We start from the raw sequence: 20909 nt of genomic DNA, 5'->3' as shown, positions 1-20909 counted from the left end.
CACCTCTCGTTCCCACCGCTGCTGCTACTCCTGTGTAACCAGGATCTACATCTTGACCGCCAATAAAAACCCAACCAGTGAAGGTCAAGTTTGTCCCGGAGGAAAGTTACCTGTCATTGGACCCGCTACGAAATTAATCAGAAGAACATAGGAGGAGTTATAAGGTTCCTAATTGTGTAAAGTAATTACTATTGATCTTAATTTATTTATCTGTCCATTAATCCTGCCTGACAGATATTGCACCATTCGATTGTGCGGTAGGATCTATTGGACCCGAATCTAATGTGTACCTACAAGAGAAGTAATTATATCTTGTTACTGTATTTATTTAAGAGTAAGAATAATAACTTTTTATTTACTACTTCTCCATGATCTAAGAACCCAACCCTGGTGTCCAACTTAGGATCCTTTCCCACGGTAATTGAAACGGGGATCTTGCATTACTGGGACCCAGCAAAACTGGACTGTCGTGTGAACAGACATATTATTGTGTTTGAGATTTGCAAAATCGAACGGATCAGTTTTTTGTAAGCGGGATGTTCATGTGAAATATTAAAACACATAATAGGTACGACTACTACACAGTATCCTGCAAATAACAGTTCCTGCAAAAAAAACGGGTTTGGGGTGATAAGTGTTTTAGATTTAGAAATGGATGGCTGTGCGAACGCTTACTCAGCTTTAGGAGTTATACCATAGTGTTTAGCTACAGAAATAAATGTGTAACAGCTGTGTGTATGTTTAGCAGAGTTTAGTCTTGCTGAATCTGGCAGTGGACTAAGACCACCTCCATTCTTCCCGTAGATGTATTAGGTAGGTAACTTAAGCCTTGTTCATATTCTCACAGTGAAGACAAAGTAAACTGATGATGAATATTTTACGGAAAGGTGCTTGAAAGCCGAATACTTCTACCTATAAAGCAACTGTTTCTGAGAAGAGTTTCTTTGTCGTTATTCAAACTGGCCCGGCTATCAAACTATGCATGGATTAGTGACTAAATACCGCTCATACTAATCATTATCTTACCAATGTACCTAATAAAGAACCGTTTCGAAACCGTTAATATTGATATCCTACACTCAAAGTATCTCTCCCGCTAAATCTAAAAGGAATGTGTTACGTTATCTGCATTCCAAACTATTGACATTGTTCCAACTGGAGCCGTTCGGAGGAAACTATTGTTTACGACGCGTAAACTATCAGTTACTGCTGACGTCACGATGTCTGACATCTGGAAGATACTGATGGTTGTAGGAGGGTCTTAAATCTATGGCCGTTTCATTCTGAAGTTTAGGTTTATAATTAGACTCGCGCGCAGGCAAAATGCACGTAGCTACATTATAATCGTTATGAGGGAATTCAAAATATCAGGAAATTAACACAAAGATGAACGTTAAGTACAATTAAAAGAAAAATGGTAGATAAGTAATGTACTTAGGCAGGAAAATGATTTCAGAAGATCTAAAGAAATTCTTAATTAGCGGAGGCCTGTATTCAGTAGTGGACGTCCTGTGGTTGAAATGTGATGATCATGATGAAAGTAATTCTCACCTACAACCTTAATAAAATAATTACCCGATGTTAATATTTAAGAAATTATTTACACATGTCACGAATCATAGTTAACCCCACACATGAGTCGTGTATCAAGCCAGAAAACGTACCAGTAATTACAGTCCGGCTGTAATAGCTTACGTCCACTCCAGCTTTAATTAAACCGGTAATCAAACCCCGCACTCGCCGCGATCCCGGCTGCGTGACTCGATTTTTCATTAATCCCTCCAATCGGTTGTTCCGACAATTTTATTGCTTTTTTGCGATAGTTTGTGTAATTCAAGGTGGGATAATATAGCTTCGATTTCGACTTACACGTACATTGTATATGTTACAGTCAAAACTCATAGTCAGTCAAAAGTGGTTTTGACTAATGTCCTTGGTCAATATCACTTTTGACTGATTTTTCCAGTCAAAGTGGTTTTGACCAAGCACGTTAGTCAAAATCAGTTTCGGAGTGCAAAAAATCAATCAAAAGTGGTTTCGCCTGATTTAAAATTTTACCAATTTTAAGGTTTTGACTGCATGATTATGATTATGAGTTTTGACTGTAACATAAATTATACACTATTTATATCGACTATCGATTTTAATCATAAAATGTGTTAATTATGTTTTTACTTCTTGCTAAGGACTGTAATATCGTTCCTAATAAGAAGCCACAGTATGTATGTACCTTGATGTGCTGTCATTCTTATCGTGTCGGTAGAGTCAGCGTCCAATATTCGTGACACTCAAAGTGGCCAAAAACTTACTAAGCAGTCACATTAAATTGGCAGCAAAGAGATGTTGGAATTTTTTTGGCTACTTAAGGAGTCACGAACTATTTGACGCTGACTATACCTCAAGACTCAAGCCGATGACTTAGAGTAGGCGCACACCGTTGATTTTTAGTTGGCCGATAGTTGTGCCCGATTTTCATTTGTATGAAGAATCGGTCAAATCGAATCGGCGTAGTGTGCGCACTCCCATACATGCCCATACTGATCAACTGCCCGAATAAACTATCGGCCGACGAAAAATCAACGGTGTGCGCCTACTCTTACCTACAACGGTGTGCGCCTTTTTCACAAAGCCTTACGACGCTTTGTTATAAATCTCATTTTCATTCGATATCGGCCAAAAAACTTTTGGAAGCCCTGCCAAAACCTGTAGATTTTATTACAATTTTCATATGAATTAGGATGAAGATGTGTTCAGATTACAAAAGAGTTTAATAGGCTTCTTTCTACGTAAAAGGAAATAAAGAGCTCTGAAAAAAAAAACACAAATGGAATAATATAACTTTAAATATTTTCAAGTCCTGTGGTTCCGGCGGAGTTACACTAGGTCCACCCTCACTTTTCCTGTGGATTAGATGAACATCAGGCCTTCCCAACCCATATGATCAGGGAAGTGGAGGCCAAATCCTCCATTTGCCTCTGGTGAATTAGGGTACACCTGCAATGGAAATATTAAATGACGAAGATAATTATAAATTATTTTCTAAAGGCTGTGGATCTTGCAAATAGAAAAAAACACTTTATTTTAGTCCAAATATGATGACTTTCCTAAAAACTTCTACAAAAACAATTCTTTTTTTGATAAAAACCTTGTCCTGGCATTATTAAAGATAGATGTAGTGTTATGGCATAGCTACAAAATAAAATAATAATATTCCTGAAGTTTTAATTATAATTAATTCCAGCTAAGCCCTCTACGTATTGTAAACCAGATTAAACATGATACTAGTTACTGTAATATTTAGCTCACCACCGGTTAGAGGAAATAATTACTAAGTAATGGTTGAGTTTAGTTTATCTAATGAACTGTAAAGCGAAATACCTGCGGATGTAATAACCTCGTAGCGCTGTTTTTGGTATTTATTTATGTTTATTTACTCACTGAATATTGATAAACAGAGAGGTAATATTCAGAGGATGTAGGCAATATCAATTGTTTTTTCATTCGTTCCCTATATCATGGGCATTTGAGCAGATACTATCAGAAATTCAAATAATGGTTCGTATTTACAATTACAGTGATAGTATTTAAGTCAATCATGATTACTTCTAATGTTGTTTTAAGGTAACTTTCAGAAAAATCAACAGTGACATTTGAAAGAACTTTTAAAGCTTCTAAAATACATGAAGCAGGAAAACTGCTTAGTTTTCCTGCTTATCAAGGCGTTCAGCTTGAAAGTTTCAACGCGATCACAGTAAGTATATAATGCGAATCACGTCTTGAAATATGAATAATTGTTTATACAATTAACCAGCGCACATGGCGACTCGGTCAAAAATTCACGAGGCATGCGAGATCCGAACTCTAGCTCTAATATTATTTCGGTCTCGGTGTCAAAACGACACTGCTCTAAAAATGTCTGAGAAAGGGGCTGGGGCGTGGGGGGAAGATTTTGCATGACCACAAATATAGAGGTTCAGAAGGATCATTTTGTATTTATTCAAATCGCACATCATCAGTCTACAGCTACTACTACTACTACTACCACAAGTTCCTTTTAGTCCGCAATAAGAGGGCTACGCTCTGGGCTGCCCTATCATGTGCCCTAATATGGCTATAGTAGCCAATCTTGTCAGTAAACGTGCGCGAACAATGACGAGACGTTAAGAAACCGTTGATGTAGGTGTAAAAATCTATAGCAGACCACTACTGGACATAGGTCTGCCCCAATAGGTGTTATTTTACCCTGTCTTTGACTTGTCCAGATTCTGCCAGCGACTATAACAGGTTGTCCCAACAACTACTCTATGCTTGGCGAGTCACGTATCACTTCTTATTTTATCTGAATTAAGTTATACAATAAAACAATCTAGCAAGTATGTTTCCTTAATAGGAGATGGCTACTGTATGGCCAGCGTGAGAAGTGTAGGTGTGCCAAATCCTCCATTTGCCTTTAGTAATAGGAGATCAGTGACAGAGAAGTGACATGCTATAATTTCTCATACTAAGTTCACTTTACTTCACGTTAACTATTCGATCTAGATACGAAAGCAATTCACAAAATCTTTCGTGTTTTTGTTTTTTAGTTCTCATTACGACCGTAGGGGTGTTGTTTTACGTTTTCGTACTAAATCTCTCTCTCTCTAAGATGACGATGCGAATACGCAAACGATACGAACTCGAAAGTGCTTCGTAACTGGTCAACTCCCGAGTCATCTACGTATATTACTGTTAAATTCATACATGCATCAACAAGGTTTTAAATCGGCACTTCTGTATCTATGTAAGTTGTGGCGATCCCGCTAGGGCGGGCGGGGAGCGGGGGCGGGCACGGCGCCTACGCACTGCCCGCCGCACCTTACCGCCCGCGACGCGCCAGTCAGCAGCTGTGGCTCGTGTTGGCTGAACCATCAGATAGGGCCATCCTCTTTTCTCTTGCCTTAGGTGAGTCCCATACTAACGAAAAAAAAGTTTAAAAGTGCAGTGAAGTGATCCACCGTCTAGTGTTACCGTGAACGATGCTGCTGTGATAAAATTGCGTTAAACGAGTGTACGACAGTTTCCGGGACTAGTGGTATATGCGGATATGTGGACATGTACGCTGTGATGTCATTGATAAGGATATTTTATGACGTCATGGGTACATATCGGATGACAGACTATAAACATTGAATATGATCGCCGGGATCAAATACTTATGATATGTCAGTTCATACAAAATCTCATCACTTAATAACTCACTGACAGCCCACAGACAAGGCCACTTTAAAAAATCAATGGGCTTTTACTGCATAGGGCACACGTCTTCTAAAGTGTTAAAAAAATCTTAATAGTTCTCAGATATTTAGACAGACATCGTATGACACATCTACAATTAAATGAAACTTAACTTTACTAAACAAACATTATTAAATTAAATCAAAGTAGAAACGTAACGGGACACGATTAAACATGGATATCCGGTTACATTTTCCGACCGGTCCGTACCGCGTCGCATCCGAAATCCGAGTAACCGGACTCGGGGCGCGCCACCAAATTAGGATGCGCGGGTGTGGGAGCCGACCTATTTCCGTAGCGCGCGCGCAACCCGACCGAAGCCGAGCTTTGCCGAGCGCGTCCGAAACTAAATGCGGAATTTTCATCACACCACCGAACTTTTTATTGCACAAAAAATAATTCTTACACCGTGCATGTAATGGGACCAACCGTTACCGATTTAGGTCAAGAGTGCAATGTCCCAGCGTTTAACTATGCAATATTTTAGGGCAATTCATTCCAAATGAAGCAGCATTTAACACTCATTAGGGAATTCTAGTCCCGTACAGCTGTATTTTAGCAGATAATGGCGGAACCGAGGAGAAAATAATGCTTTTAAAGTATCAAATGACAGCTGTTCTCACCTAGTTTATTGGCGTTTATCCAAAGTTTCGAATAACGACGTTGTTTCTAATGATGTTCGCCAAATACGCGTTTAAGCGACATCGGAAAATAGGTCTTTGGCAGAATGTCGATATTTTAGTAACTTGTTTGTTGCAGCTGCTATTAATATATCGATAAGCGTTTGTTGCAGCGACTTGTTTTAAAATTAATGAAGCACTTATGTAGCCAGAAGAAAAAGATATAAATTAGAATAAACTCGTGTACCTAATTGTATCCAGTTTGTGAAGATTTGCGTTGAAAGAACCACGTAATTTTGACAGTTCTCATACAAAAGAGATAGTTCAAAGTTTTCTTTTTATTTCAGGACACCAGAACAAACACAATCACAATGGCGGATGATGAAGTAAGGTAAGATAAAAAATCATTAATATAATACAATCTTGGTCTTTAGATAGGGATAGCCTGGGTCAAGGACCACAAAATAAGGAAGCTTTTTCTCTATTATTTAACATTTTATAAAAAAAATGCCTTCTCTAATTTCGAGAGAAATCTATTGTAATCATAAGACGTCGATAAACCTAATTCCTCAGTGAACCATTATGATTTAGTACCTGTAGTATATTCCACTGATCTGTATTCTACCCAACAACTCTCCATAGAGCACCGTATTTCTGCTTAGCATTATGTGGCTAGTTTAGATGCAGCTTGCACTGGGAAGTCTTGGTCCAACTTCTCAAATGTGCCTGTGTATCCCGAACATTAAATATGCATGCTATTGTTGAAGTTCTATGCATTCCGAGATGCATAGACTTGCAAATGATCTTGGATTCTTATTTTTCATTTGTAAAGCTTTGATATGGAGTAAGGTAAGAGATTGGTTTTAGACCTAATTCTAAATTAGTTGTACGAGTAACAGGTACAGTTAAAATGTTTTCTTCTAAAAAGTAATTTGAGAAAATAGATATATCCTACTTGTTATTTATTTATTAATTGAATTAGAAACTATATTTTCATATTCTTCCGCTGTTGTCGTAACTTCCATTTACTGTAAACTCTATTAATTTTACTTCAACCACTACTTAAATCTTGTTTCAAAAATCAATTAAAGTTTGGTGTTAACGTATTTTTTGTTCTTTTTTCTGTTCCATCTCCACTTTCATCGACTCCGGCGCATCTCTATCAACAAAACTCGACGTTCTGCGATCTTCATACTACAGTATCGGATACCATGTATCCTCGAGACCTAGGTAAATATTTTTGGCTTCTAACAACTCACACGCAACACAATATACAATTATACATACACAACTGAATAAATTATATTTTTTTTCAATGATAACATTCGTTATCACTTATCATTTTTTTTACTTTACTTGAAGATTTCGTTATCATTCTAGACTGAAATCAACTTTTTTCCGTCGAATACAAAAGTTACTGTTATTTTTTCCTCCTGACCGCAACATTCAAGATATTATGTTGACATAATTTCTGTTACAGCATTATTTTAGATAATAATGTTTAAAATATAGTAAGTGAAAAAAATAAATGTTGCTAGGTGTAAACTGCTAAACACTGTGAACACTAATACACACAATATAAATAAAAGCACAGAATATACATAAATAAAGCAAAATATGCACAGCACATAACACATAAGTGTCACTAACATGCACAATTTTTTATGTTGCACAAACAACAATAATACAAGTTATATAGTAAATGTAATGAACATAATGTCATTAAAATTTGCGATTAATTAGTACCTATCTAGGTTTCAATTGTTTTTACTTTTATTTTCATCTATATTTCACTTGAGCTGTAGGTACCTACATGTGATAATCTTTTTCGTCAAATTGTCAATAACAGCGAATTAACAAAGCTTTTCTTTCTACACCAGTCAATAACCGTGAACGATAAAACTTTCAATGTACCCATAAAATTAAACTGTCAAAATCAAACAACACGAATAAAACTAAATATTTATTCAATAATGACATTATGTTTGAGTCTACACAAAACTGCCGAAAAATGCACAATTCACAAACTCACAGCGCGTTGTAATTTGCACAAAATAACGATGTAGTATAACGCTTTTTACACCACCTTTCAATGGAAGCGCAAAATCCAATAACGAAATCAAATTGTGAGCTCCAACAAAACTGAGTCATTTAAGTTTTGTTACCGGCAGATTTCAGCACTAAATATTATTTTTAACAAATGTAGAGTTCAAGATTATTATTTGAATATAACATGAATATTATTTGATAAAGGTGATGTAATAAGTATTGTTAATCTTGATTCAGCTATCAATAATTCATTATTTATTGTATTTTTAGTAAGTGTTCGAACTCAAAATATTTTTTCAACTATTTAAAAAAGAACGCATAATACTTTTTTTTTAAATCTTTTTTGTGTTACCTACCGCACAATAAAATGTTCTGAATTAATGATAGCTGATACAATACTTATTTCCAAACTGAAAACTAATTATTTTGTCTTTTCTTTTACAGAAAAAGCGTCTCGAGGAGGTAAAGTAACATCGAAGACAGACAAATTACACCTAATCATATAAATTATCTTGAAAACATGTTATGTGAAACATATTACATGTTTTCCATTTAATGAGCTCGTATTTTCTGAAAATATTAATTTTCACTCATAAAGAGGAACTCTTTGTCTTCTGTGATATTCAAATACATTATTTTCTTATTTAGATACAAGAGTAACAAGTCATAATAACAATTCATATTATGTATTTGATTAATTAGACGAAACCTTACATTATACATGTTGTATTGTATAAGTACTTATAATTAGTGCAGAAAAGTTTAGGAGTAGGTACATAATAGTTACACCAAACACAAGTATAAATTGTCATATTGTTTTAATCTTTACGCTTATGCTAGAAACATACACACAAGTATACAATAATATAGGTATATTTCAAAACACTAAATTAAATACAACACACGTAGCATAATCACAACATATTCAGACACATAAGTACAACACACAGCAACATTAGGTAACACACACTTATGAACTCTACAACACATAGGTACACAATAACAAAACTTTAGAATCTAGACATAAAAATCTACACTTAGGACCTTAGCAAAAGGAATATTTTAAACATCTTATATCTGACACAAAACACTTAGAAACTAAAGCACTAGGTAGACGATTACTATGCCGTTGACTGTCTCCAGGCGAAGAAGGCCAAACAGGCCGAGATCGACCGCAAGCGCGCTGAGGTGCGCAAGCGCATGGAGGAGGCCTCCAAGGCCAAGAAGGCGAAGAAGGGTTTCATGACACCGGAGAGGAAGAAGAAGCTCAGGGTTAGTCTTTAATTTGTTTTAACTAACACCTCTAAGTCAATATTTTCATTATTTACTCATGATTAAATTCGATTTCCAAATGAAAAGTTAGTACCACTACATAACTTTGAAACTTAACCATTCGTTAAATTATTATTTAAATGTTTTCTACTTGAAATATAATTTTACTTGACAATGGCTACTCGTAAATGTGCAAACCGCACGAAGCTATAATCAACAAAAAAGTATTAATAAACAAGTAGTAATAAAAAAGATTAAATCGAAAAAAAAAACGAGTTCATATCATTGCGTTTATGTTCTCCATCATTAGCTTCACATTTTCACAAAAAATCTCAAATAACAGTTGCTGCTGCGTAAGAAAGCCGCTGAGGAGCTGAAGAAGGAACAGGAACGCAAAGCCGCCGAGAGGAGGCGCATCATCGAGGAGAGGTGCGGTAAACCCAAGAACATCGAAGATGCCAACGAAGGTAAACGTCTGTCCATGTGCCTTTCACACAACCTATAATATCTTATAATCTTATTCTCCAATAGACAGGTGTAAGACATACATTTAAATTATCCCCACACATCACACCACGGAACGAATGCGTCCCTATCAATGTGAATAAACCTTCAGCTATCCTTATACATGTATTGTGTCGCATTATAGATGCTCTTGCGAGGGTTTGCAAAGAGTACCACGAGCGCATCGCCCAACTCGAAGATGAAAAGTTCGATTTTGAATACATCGTTAAGAGGAAAGATATGGAGGTAGTGAGCCGAGCTGATCTCAAACAGCTATCTGACGAACTTACAAACTTTTTTCGCCTTCATGACTTACTTTGTGTCAAACTGCCGTGTTTCTACGTCTGTTAAATAACAGAACTCAAGTGTGTCGGGCCCAGTTTAGGCCTTTGTCTATCTAACTCGTCTATCTACTTCCTCTAAGCTCCATGTGAAGTTGTCATCTTGTCTGCGAATACTTACTACCTTCTATGTTTCCAATTCTTTCTGAGACTCACAATTAACTTTCTGGTCTACGGTCCGTAAGCCGCCGGTCGAGGCTAGGAGTGCGAGAATATTGCGCGCGAGTAATGTTGTTGGTTTTGTAGCGGCTCTCACGAGCATCATTACCGGTTACCACCAACGTATCACCAAGCTCGAGGAGGAGAAGTACGATCACGAGATGGAAGTGGCCCGCAAACAGCTCGAGGTCTGACTGGTTTGGGCGCTACACAACTCATACGCTCTACATTCTAAGTAGTATATGCCGATAATGTGACTAGAATCTTTTATTGTTTTCGCAGCCGATTCACAATTATCAATCGCGGAGCTGAACCGAATTTACCTTAACCGTGTGGATAACAAGTACATAAGGCTAAATAACAACGACCCGTTGTAGCAACTCCGAAACTGCGAGTTACTGTAGATACTCTCATCGAGTTTTAAGTCAATAACAACATAGTTTAAATTGCAGTAATAGTCCACCCACCTAAATACGATCATGTAGCTTCGCTTACGCTTGCTCCTCCAGTAAAGTGGTCCCAGTCCGAGAACCCAGACACGAGTCGACGAGCCGAAGGCGTCCTGCGCCGATGTGATACATGCCCTAAATGTGATTATGTTTTTCTTTAGCGGAACTGCAGACGATTTGTCAAATGTACTGGCACAGAATATACAACCTTGAGGGGGATAAATATGAACTAGAACGAGCGATTCAAATTAGGAAAATGGAGGTAAACAATATATTAGGATTGGGAATGCATATGATATGAGTTGATACTGATTTAGTTGTTACAACATGACATGATAGTTGTTCGGCTCACCGCACACATGCACACGTCGCTCCCGTCGACAGACGCAGGTCACTCACACAAATGCCCATGCTCATTCTGCTGGCTCAATAATCTGTCTTTCCTTTTTCTATAGCAATGCTCAAGAGAATAATACAGGAGTATTATGACCGCATGTATGTGTGTGAGGGCCAGAAGTGGGATTTGGAACATGAAGTCAGGAAAAGAGATTATGAGGTATTGACCAATACTTTATAACCATTGTGAATATCACAATCATCGATGTAACAAACGTGCGCGTGTGACAATTCGTGTTTATACATTGATAACGCTTTGTAAGTTTTCGGTTGTTTGTTGTTGAATTGTAAATAACGGCGGAGCCGAAGGGCCGGGTCGGTAGAGTTGTTGTAGAGCGGGTGTGTGCGTGTCGTAGACAGGCGGGGGCGGTGCGCGGCGCCCCCGGCCTCAGAGGCGAGCGGTGCAAAATCGATCTCCGCCGGCGCCGGCGGCGCGTCATCCGACATGGAGCTTACACCATTAACTACACTAACTACAGTAACCACGGGCGTAACAGTAACCACACTGCACTCACTGGCGCGGGCGCCGCCGCCCCGACCATTGCATGATCGCGTAATTCTCATCTGTGTCGTCTTTGTGTTCACTCTTCAACATCTCACTCATCATCCACGTCTTGTCTTGCTCTGTCATCGCGAGCTCTGCTCCGTGATCGAGATCATCATCATCTTAGTAAACTCACACTGTCTTCTCCATTGGCTTATCTGCTAAAGCTTTTTGATTGTTGCATGTAATATGTAATGTACGATGCTTCCGAGTCCCGATTAATATCAATATCCTTAAAATAGTATGGCACTTTAATAATATACTGAAAAAGTGTGTTTATCGCAATAATACTCGCGTACCGTCGCTGCATCCGCCAGTGTGACGCTTCATGTGTGGTGGCGAGCTTAATGGCCTTACTGAATTTTCTCTTTTTATGATAACAACTAGTTGCCGTTGAAGTGTCAGTGGACCGCTGGACTGGTTCCTTTATTGGCACACGCAAGTGCATAGTGTAAGTGAAACTTCTTGTTCCAAATCTCCAACTTTTCATGTATGTGCCGTTATCCGCGCGAAATGTTTGCGTGTTCGGTTGCTGAGAGCCCCATAAACCTTTTGTACCCGTATGTTACTTTTTGGACTCTGAGTGTTTTAAATTGAAAGTGCCATGCTCTGGTCGAGTGCCCCCCTCCCGGCGGCCGAGAGGCGTCCTCGGCCGCCGGCGTTTGCATTACTCGGGACACGGAGTGGTGTATACTATCATTTGCGCGTCCAGATACACTACATTACAGTAAACCCACCGAACCACATCTGCAAGTCTGGATCGATTTTGCACCGTCACTCCATTACACACTTTGCTATGTCCGAACTCAAACATTGTTTGCCGTACCGACGTAGAGACGTACTAGTACATTGGAATCAGAATGCACATGGATACAGCGCTCAACATATTACAACTTCGAATAGCAACTTGAGAACATTTACACTTGAATACATCCAAGGTCGAGGAATAATATTGTTGGCGCTGCCTTTTTGTTGCACTTGTAAAATATATTGCACTTATGTATTGATTGTTGAAGACACAGGAGCTGCAGGCGACCAGCTACCAGTCGAGGCACGATAGGTAGATTTGTGCACGAATAGTATGTGAGACATAGTATATTGAAGATGTGTATATGTAGGTAAAGAGCACAGGCTAAAGATATATAGGCCGTAGTATTAGGATACGGGACTGACCTTTGCGGATTCTTGATACTTACAAAGAACAGATTTCAACTGTTTCGCTCGCAAATAACAACGCCTAATCTTCGCTCAGCTCTATATCTTTTCTGTGCTTTTCTCGTATTAATCACTATTCTCAACATTAAGTAAAGACGCCTTTGTCAATTTGCTTTACTCGAGATCTTGTGTGTTGAGCTTTTTTTGTTTTCTTACTACTTTCGTGCATTGCATGAAGTTTTTATCTTTTGTGGAAACAATTCACAAGTTTGTTAATTCATTTCGTAAGAAATTTTGTACCTAAAGTGTACACAATCAGTTTATTTGTAATTTATTTTATTTTAATTGTAATTTAATTTATTTGTACTTTATTTTGTTTATTGTTAACCATGTTTTAATGACTAAGACCAACTTGTGGAATGGGTTTTACATTGTACATACTTTTGCTTTATACATACATATTATAATATACTATTTCACATTTTTGTGTAATTAGCTTCAATATCCATTGTACTTTGAACGTATATGTAATAAATACATGTTCATTTCATAAACAATAAAATCAAGATAAACTCCTTTTATTAAGTTTTCTTGTAACATAATATTTTTGTGTAGTATTTTTCTCTCATTAATTTGTCTTGTTTCTATTTTCATTTTCCTTTATCTTAACTACCTAAAACCATTTTTCAAATACATATATGTATAATCATTGTACACATCGTATAATAATTGTTATGTTTCGCCAGATCTCCGACCTGAACTCTCAAGTCAACGACCTTAGAGGCAAATTGTGAGTACCATTTATTTTATTTTCTTTCTATAAATACAATCGTTTTCGAAGGGCAATTACTCGTACGTTGAATATACTTCAGCAAAATATTGGTATCAATCGGTCTCAAAACAAAAATTGAGTTCGAATAACTGCCGTTCGAAGCAAGATTATCAAAGCAAAACCGACTCTAATACTTTTAATCAATGTTATTATTTGATTTTTAATCAATGTTATTTTTAACAATCAAACCTGCATCCCCAAAAAGTATGTGGAAATGGACATGGACAAGTTCTGCTTAGGAACACAATTTATTACTCCGCAGTGGACCAAGTTAGGCACCCTTCAGTCCATTGTCGCGGACTAGGCAACGCGTAGAAACGTAATTCAGAATTCTAAAGTTAGCAGACTGTAACAATAGTCGTTTTTGGTCGGCCATGTGCAACTAGAGTGAATATAATAGTCTACAGAGTCCCATTTACGGGCAAAATTCCAACCATGATTTTATAATTCTAACATTCCAAAAATAAATGTTATGTAATATTTATGGTTATTTTTTTTTTATGCATAACAAGGCAGGTATTTATATTTGTATATTACACTAGGCATACCTACTATAACCAATATTTGCCTGTGTATTTGTAGAACTTTGAGACAAATTGATGGATTGCACTACCCAAATAAATGAACCAAGTAATAAAGTTCAAGTCTCCAGAGAATCACTTGTAATGGAATTTATAAACAACTTGTAGCAAGCTAACAAAAACAAATGGCCCATCCAATTCTAGACCTTTTACTTTCTAGCTAGGCAGACAAATACATGTGAGAAGTTGCATCCATTGTATCGTCTTGGGCTATTAAATATGTACGCCTTTTGCAATTTAAAAGGATGCATGCATGAAACGACAAGTAAGATTCTCACAAAAATATTATACTCTCAAGAATGGTTGTTATTCGGTTTCAAATGTTCTGTGAAAAATTTTCTAGTACTCTGCGATTCGCAAATTCGCAATTTTTGAAATGCAAAGTTGACTTTAGCACCAGTTAGAAAGGTTTCAAAGTCGTTTCATAACCGTTTTCTTAAAAATATTGTGTGCACTAAAAGTAAATGCAGTCATTACAAACACTCGTATGTAATATACTTTTGATATACGACTCTGTAATAAGCTAAATCAAACATCTTTGATAAAACATCCCGTTCTGACATTGTTTGGTTTTAATTTGGCGAATCGAATATAATACGAATATAAGGAAGTTGTATTACTCGTATATTGCAAAAGTGTTTGTCTATCCATTCATATATTAATATCGCGCAGATATCGAAAATGATTTATGGCATTTTAGGCACCTATTTTTTATTATGCCGTATGGTGACGGCAGAGTAGAATACATTTGTCACCAACCCCTACTCTTCCCGCGGGTGTCGTAAGAGGCGACTTAGGGACTACACATCAAACAGAGAACGGGCAGCAGCGCTCTCTGACAAACATCAATCTTTTAAACTGCGATCTCCAACCCGCCTGCCAAGCGTGGGGATTATGGCAAAACCCTCCACTATAGAGGAGGAGGCTCATAGTCCAGCAGTGGACTGTAAAGGGCTGTTGATGATGATGATGATTTTTTATTAGCCAATTGAAAACAAAAGAGTTTTAACCTCCCAACCCATCTACTCGTAGCTAGCTTGGAGTGTAGGCCAAATTCTTCATTTGCCTCCGATAAATTGCAGAGGATCGTACTCTTACCGTGGAGAGTAATGACTTGCCGATGATGATGATGATGATTCTAAATTAGAATTTATTTGTTCACAGCGTCAAACCTACGCTAAAGAAGGTGTCCAAATACGAGAACAAATTCGCCAAGCTCCAGAAGAAGGCCGCCGAGTTCAACTTCCGTAACCAACTCAAGGTCGTCAAAAAGAAGGAGTTCACCCTTGAAGAGGAAGACAAAGAGGTAAATATCATCCCTTCTGCCATGTCTATCATCAATTCTATTTCAAAACTATCTTCTCCATTTCACCATTGTAACAGTTTCACTGGAACACCAACACCCAGACAAACGATTTGAAAACAGCAAAGTTTTCTATACAGATAACATTTGCTAAAACCGATGATTTTTTTTTAGAATTTCTTGCAAATCCTAGGAAGAGTCTAATCTAACCTAAAACTTATGCTTAAAATATTAGTGTGATCTGCGAACAAAGGGATTTGTGGAACAGATCTAGATTTATTGAATCCTAAAGTTCAAGCAAAAGGATCACGGGCCGCTAAACTAAAAGGATTGGATCAAAATGGATCTACAAATTCCACGTCGTTTCAATTTGGCCAACTTTAGAATACCGCACAAAGTTTTCGTTTTATCTGTCAAAATTTCACATTGCTAAATACGTTAATTAATTTTCATGAACGTGAGCTGAAACTTTTCAGTCATTCACTAAAATTTATACGTATATCAGCACGATGGGTCAATCTTGGAACGAACTGTTCTGGGTTCAAATCCCAGCCAAAGAAAACTTGTGGTCTGGTGTCTCGTAATATTAGAGACGATGAAGTTTGGTTTGAAATCTGGGGCAAAAAATACTTAAATTTTAGTTTGAATCATAAGGATTATGGGTGTTTAGAATTAATCATTTGTTTTCATAAGAAGTGAACAATCATTCTTTAAATTCCTACAGGCTAAGAAAGCGGAGAAAGCTGACTGGGCTATCGGGAAAAAGTAGACAATACCATACTTACACTTAACTACTTTCCATCACCGAAACGTCATGACGACCTAACTTTAATTTGAATAATTTAATTAATTTTATAAATAAACAATATTTTTTATGTAACAAATTCTTATTGTCTATTCATAAATATCCCGATTCGATATTGAGGTGAGAAATGTTTGACGCAAAGCTCAAAGCTTGAAATATATAGTTTTTAGAACATTTAAAGTTCCTGGAGGTTCCCCGCTGAAAAGCTTACGCCTGCAGATTATTTAAAAGCGAAACCGTTTTTAAATACAGGCCTTCCCTTGCCAAGCTTTGCCAGTCCGTATAAATATAGATTCATGTTCTCGTCAGTGCTAATCTCTATTTATTAGATAATGCCCGTGACTAACATCCGTACGTGAAAATGCGAATCAATACAAGTAATGAACAAGGCAGTTTAGGCGGATTTTCATAATTTTACATAGTATTTTGTGGCTATAAATAGAAAGATAATATAATTCATATTTATACACTTTCCAAAAGAACTCAACAACAAATCCACTCATCATGAATTTCCATTTCATATTCCATTTCCGAACTTTGTTTCGTTTTTATTTGTTCAAAGTTAGTTCCTAAGCAATGTATAAAGTTGCGTAACATTTGTGTTCGTTGACTTAGACTTTGTTGAACCGAAATTGTTTTGATTAAGTAATTATGCCGTCAGCTATAGCATTTTACATATTGTAATGCGATGTTTCACAGGGCGGTGCTGGAGGAAAGGTAAATAGACACCTAGTCGACTTTCGATAGTGATTCTTCTAGTCGATTAGATCACACGGCATGTGTATTTTTAGCACAGCTTCGAGTCGTATAGCTGTCTAGACTGCCAACTTGTTTGAGACACATTATTGTATTGGCACTGGATTTGCAATTATTTTCACGACTTTAGGATTACCGCAGCTTTGTGTGAACACGACCGCTTCGAGTGTTCTCTACGACTGTAAATACACTGTAGGTGGCTATACAATACGCTTCTGTAGGATATTGAGGTTTTTAGATTGTCAGCGCTTCGAAGTGTGGTGCTTTAGGCGATTTGGCGAAGTTTGACCATCCGTACTATCGTCGCCAGTTACTGGTTTTATTGGTGTTCGAAAATTTCGCTTCATCGTCTCAGCTACAAGTGACGTAGTCTGGGATATTTCATGTATTGTTCAGGATGAATATCAGGGACACTAATTTTCTGTAGCTCTTCATTTGTCTTTATTAAATTCCTTTTTTTTTCAATCCTTTAATAAGAAAATTATTTTCCCTGAAAAGAGGAACAGACTACAGTTTTCAGCTGATGAATTTTGTATATTATTTCAGTAGTTGTATTTTGTAAATAGAAATACTATGGTAAATAATAGAAATCATAGAATTAAGCTTCTTTTTGCAATAAGCATTTATGAACTTTTCCAACTTTTTGGTGGACTTTTACGTCTTTTAGTTTTCCAATGTTTTTATAACTTCACAGCAATACTATAATAATAGTATAAAGTTCGTAAATGCCTATACATACCTTGGAACATAGCAGGCATAATACCCTCTCGTTCCTAAGCGGTATCTGCTATATTTTATGTAAACAAGAGTGACACTGCGCCATTGTACTAGTATGAAAAGCTCACTGAAAGGCGAGTAAGCTTAATGCTGCTGTCTAGTGTAAAATTACGTTAGACAGCGTAGTTTTATTAGAGCTGCACTTAAAAGGCTCATCGTTCATTAAGGATATCGCTTACAGTACGAACACATCATGCTATTAGCGACTGAGGTTCTCGTGTGCATACTTTTTCAAATAATTTTCTTAGATCTTTTTATTATATTCAACGTACATTGAGTGCTATGCAAGATAAAAGCATAATTTTATTGCTATCAAGTTGTTAAGTTTTCGAGTTTTTTTAGACTTCAACAAAAATGAACTAGTCTCAATTTCGATCAAGAAAGGACCAATGTTGAGCATCATATTATTGAATGATCAAACGAACTTACCAAGTGAAGTTCGATCTAAATTATCCTGTTTTCGCCGAAGAGATTTAAGTTACCATGTAGTACCCCTGTACGACAAGCCAATCCGCACACAATATTCAGCGCAGTAGTAGTAAAAAACAAAAGAGCGGGCAACCCCACCCCTACCACGCTGTGGGCTCGGTGTCCGAGCGGTCTCATTATATTTAGAGAAGAGATGACATTGACGTTTACCTCCAGGGAAGAAGATATAGAAATCTTCGGGTTGGGAGGGACCTTAAATCTCTTCGGCGAAAACAGGATAATTTAGATCGAACTTCACTTGGTAAGTTCGTTTGATCATTCAATGTCAATGTACTAAATACATAATAAAGCAATATTTTTGTATTATAATCGTATTGCATCACTTATTCATAACAATAACAAGTATCACGGTCTCAACAAGATTTTGTTCATTATAGAGTATTATTATATACATTTATTTTTACTTCTATTAACTGTTAAGTACGACTACTGATTGTAAAAAGTTGCCAAGACAGTTGACAGAGCATCCTGTCTATCTAGCACACTGGCTAATTGTGTCAACGTTGACAGCGGCGCAAACCGCAGGCAATACTGCCGCGTGTCGCGTGCTGTGTGGGCCGAACACCCTCGTGTCGACACTCCTTTCCTATATTTATCCAGTTTCATCTCAGAACTGAGCTTGACGACGGTAGTGGTTAACACCGAATCGATCACAATGACTGCAAGGCTAACACTCTGATTGTTGTAAAGCATAAGCTCACTTGCATTTTAATTAAATAAATAAATAATGTGCTTAATTAAAACTTATTAATTTATTTGGATACAGTTTGACCAATATTCCAAAACAGTATTAATTTGGATTTCAAGTAACACTGTTGCGAGGAAAAAGTTTGGTTTCTATTTAATAGCACCTTTTAATAACAATCTTTTGATTCTTGAAACCTGACCTATAAATTATAATATTTATTTAAAAAAAAATGGCTACTGGTTAACATCGCGCGTTAACTTGGAGCTAAAAATGGGTCAAAGTTACGCGTCGTGTCACAACGCTTATAATAAAAATGTACGAGCACTTGCACAAAATAGTTGTTACAACCAACCTTGTGTTGGGTCTAATTCTCGTCACTACACTGCACAACTTAAAATAATTACGTTTTTTGTCGGTAAAAACGTCCTGGTGACGTCACTTAAGCATTTTTCTTATACTGCGTGCGGTCGTTGCGCGTGCGCACAAAGGAATGAGACCGCTCGGACACCGAGCCCACAGCGTGGTAGGGGTGGGGTTGCCCGCTCTTTTGTTTTTTACTACTACTGCGCTGAATATTGTGTGCGGATTGGCTTGTCGTACAGGGGTACTACATGGTAAAATAAATCTCGGAGGCGAAAGCAGGATAATTTATTAATATTACGTTTCTCATAAGCTTTATTAGTTTCAATGAACATACAATGGCAAAGTAGAACTCTTCTAAAACCAAACTGATTCATCAACTAGCTAACACCACTTCTTGTGTTTTCCAGAAAAAGCCAGACTGGTCCAAGGGCAAGCCAGGAGATCAGAAGGTAAAAGAGGAAGAAGTTGAGGCATGAAGTTCTACTTAATAACTTAATTGTATCCTAAGACCAGTGTCTCCAGCCAGAACGATCCACCTGTTCCATGACCATACTCCTCCTACCACGAGGCCGATGTGTTATCAGTTATCTGCCTGGCATATTCCTCCATTATGTATTGTCCGAAAATGCCAGCCTTTCGAACAACACAACTTTTATATTTATTTATTAAAGTAATGTTTTTTTAAGATACGTTTAATAAATTAATTTTCTGTATTACGCCATGTGTGTGTGATGTCATTGTACCCTCACCTTTGTCCTACCTACATGTCTTAAATGACGAACAAAATTCCGTTGCATTGTTCTCCTTATTATGTGACCCGCAGGCGAAATTCGTCCCTTTGTAATCCTTTAGATTAGATATTTTATATGTGCGGTTGTAAAAGTAAATAACAATTTTGTGTATCCCCATGTGAACTGTTTAATAATAAGATAATGTTATACTTGTACACACAATACAATGGATTTCGATAACACAGAGATGCGGTTGTTTGCCTTGAGCGCCATTACGGGTTCGATTCCCAAAATGTATTAGAATCAGCATGTTAAGATAATAAAATATATTATAATGCAAGGGAATAATTACAAAACAATTGAATTCTATTAAAATAATCACCGTTTCGCAGGAATTTGGATTACAGTGGCTAATCAAATTAGTTCCACAATGTATCAATCAATTTAGCTTCTATGTTAACAACTCGTAATTAAAAAGTTATATTTCAGTCAAAATAGAGCATAATTATTTTGCTTAATCATATTAAATTATTTAGTGATAGGTTTACTATCTTTCCATACAGTTTCGTAGATATACTGGTAGGTATAACATTATTACCACCAATGAAGTTCATAGACTAATTCAATACATTATTTGGTACACCCAGGGTTTCTTTTTGCTATATAACTTTTTATAAAAAGCCTCATAATAAATGTAAATCTACGCAATTATTGTAAATGTACACATTAGCAGGGATTTTGTACAAATTGTTGCGTTCGACCTAAGTAAATACAGTTAATTTTGCGTGACGGGGCGACGCTTATGGCATTACGTAGTGCTA

The 20909-nt window shown here is 37.0% G+C and overlaps 1 protein-coding gene across 21 annotated transcripts; it reads left to right on the top strand.

Moving 5' to 3' along the window:
- Positions 1 to 4832: 4832 nt before the first annotated feature.
- Positions 4833 to 20078, top strand: wupA (troponin wings up A). 21 transcript variants are annotated; one of them, XM_028317653.1, is made up of 10 exons: positions 4833 to 4941; positions 6242 to 6280; positions 8388 to 8405; positions 9087 to 9215; positions 9559 to 9682; positions 10830 to 10930; positions 13510 to 13553; positions 15341 to 15482; positions 16984 to 17001; positions 19765 to 20078. In XM_028317653.1, the coding sequence occupies exons 2-10, from the start codon at positions 6266 to 6268 to the stop codon at positions 19831 to 19833; spliced, it is 660 nt and encodes a 219-aa protein (XP_028173454.1). In that variant the 5' UTR covers positions 4833 to 4941; positions 6242 to 6265; the 3' UTR covers positions 19834 to 20078. The 21 variants fall into 21 exon arrangements, with proteins under 21 accessions (XP_028173454.1, XP_028173453.1, XP_028173470.1 ...); XM_028317652.1 differs by lacking the exon at positions 10830 to 10930 and adding an exon at positions 10307 to 10407; XM_028317651.1 differs by lacking the exon at positions 10830 to 10930 and adding an exon at positions 11124 to 11224 and having other exon boundaries at positions 4834 to 4941.
- Positions 20079 to 20909: the final 831 nt, after the last annotated feature.

This window comes from Ostrinia furnacalis, unplaced genomic scaffold (assembly GCF_004193835.3).
Source record: "Ostrinia furnacalis isolate ACB-3 unplaced genomic scaffold, ASM419383v2 OfSCF6400, whole genome shotgun sequence".
Lineage (NCBI taxonomy): Eukaryota > Metazoa > Arthropoda > Insecta > Lepidoptera > Crambidae > Ostrinia > Ostrinia furnacalis.
This window is presented reverse-complemented; position numbering and strand designations above follow the sequence as displayed.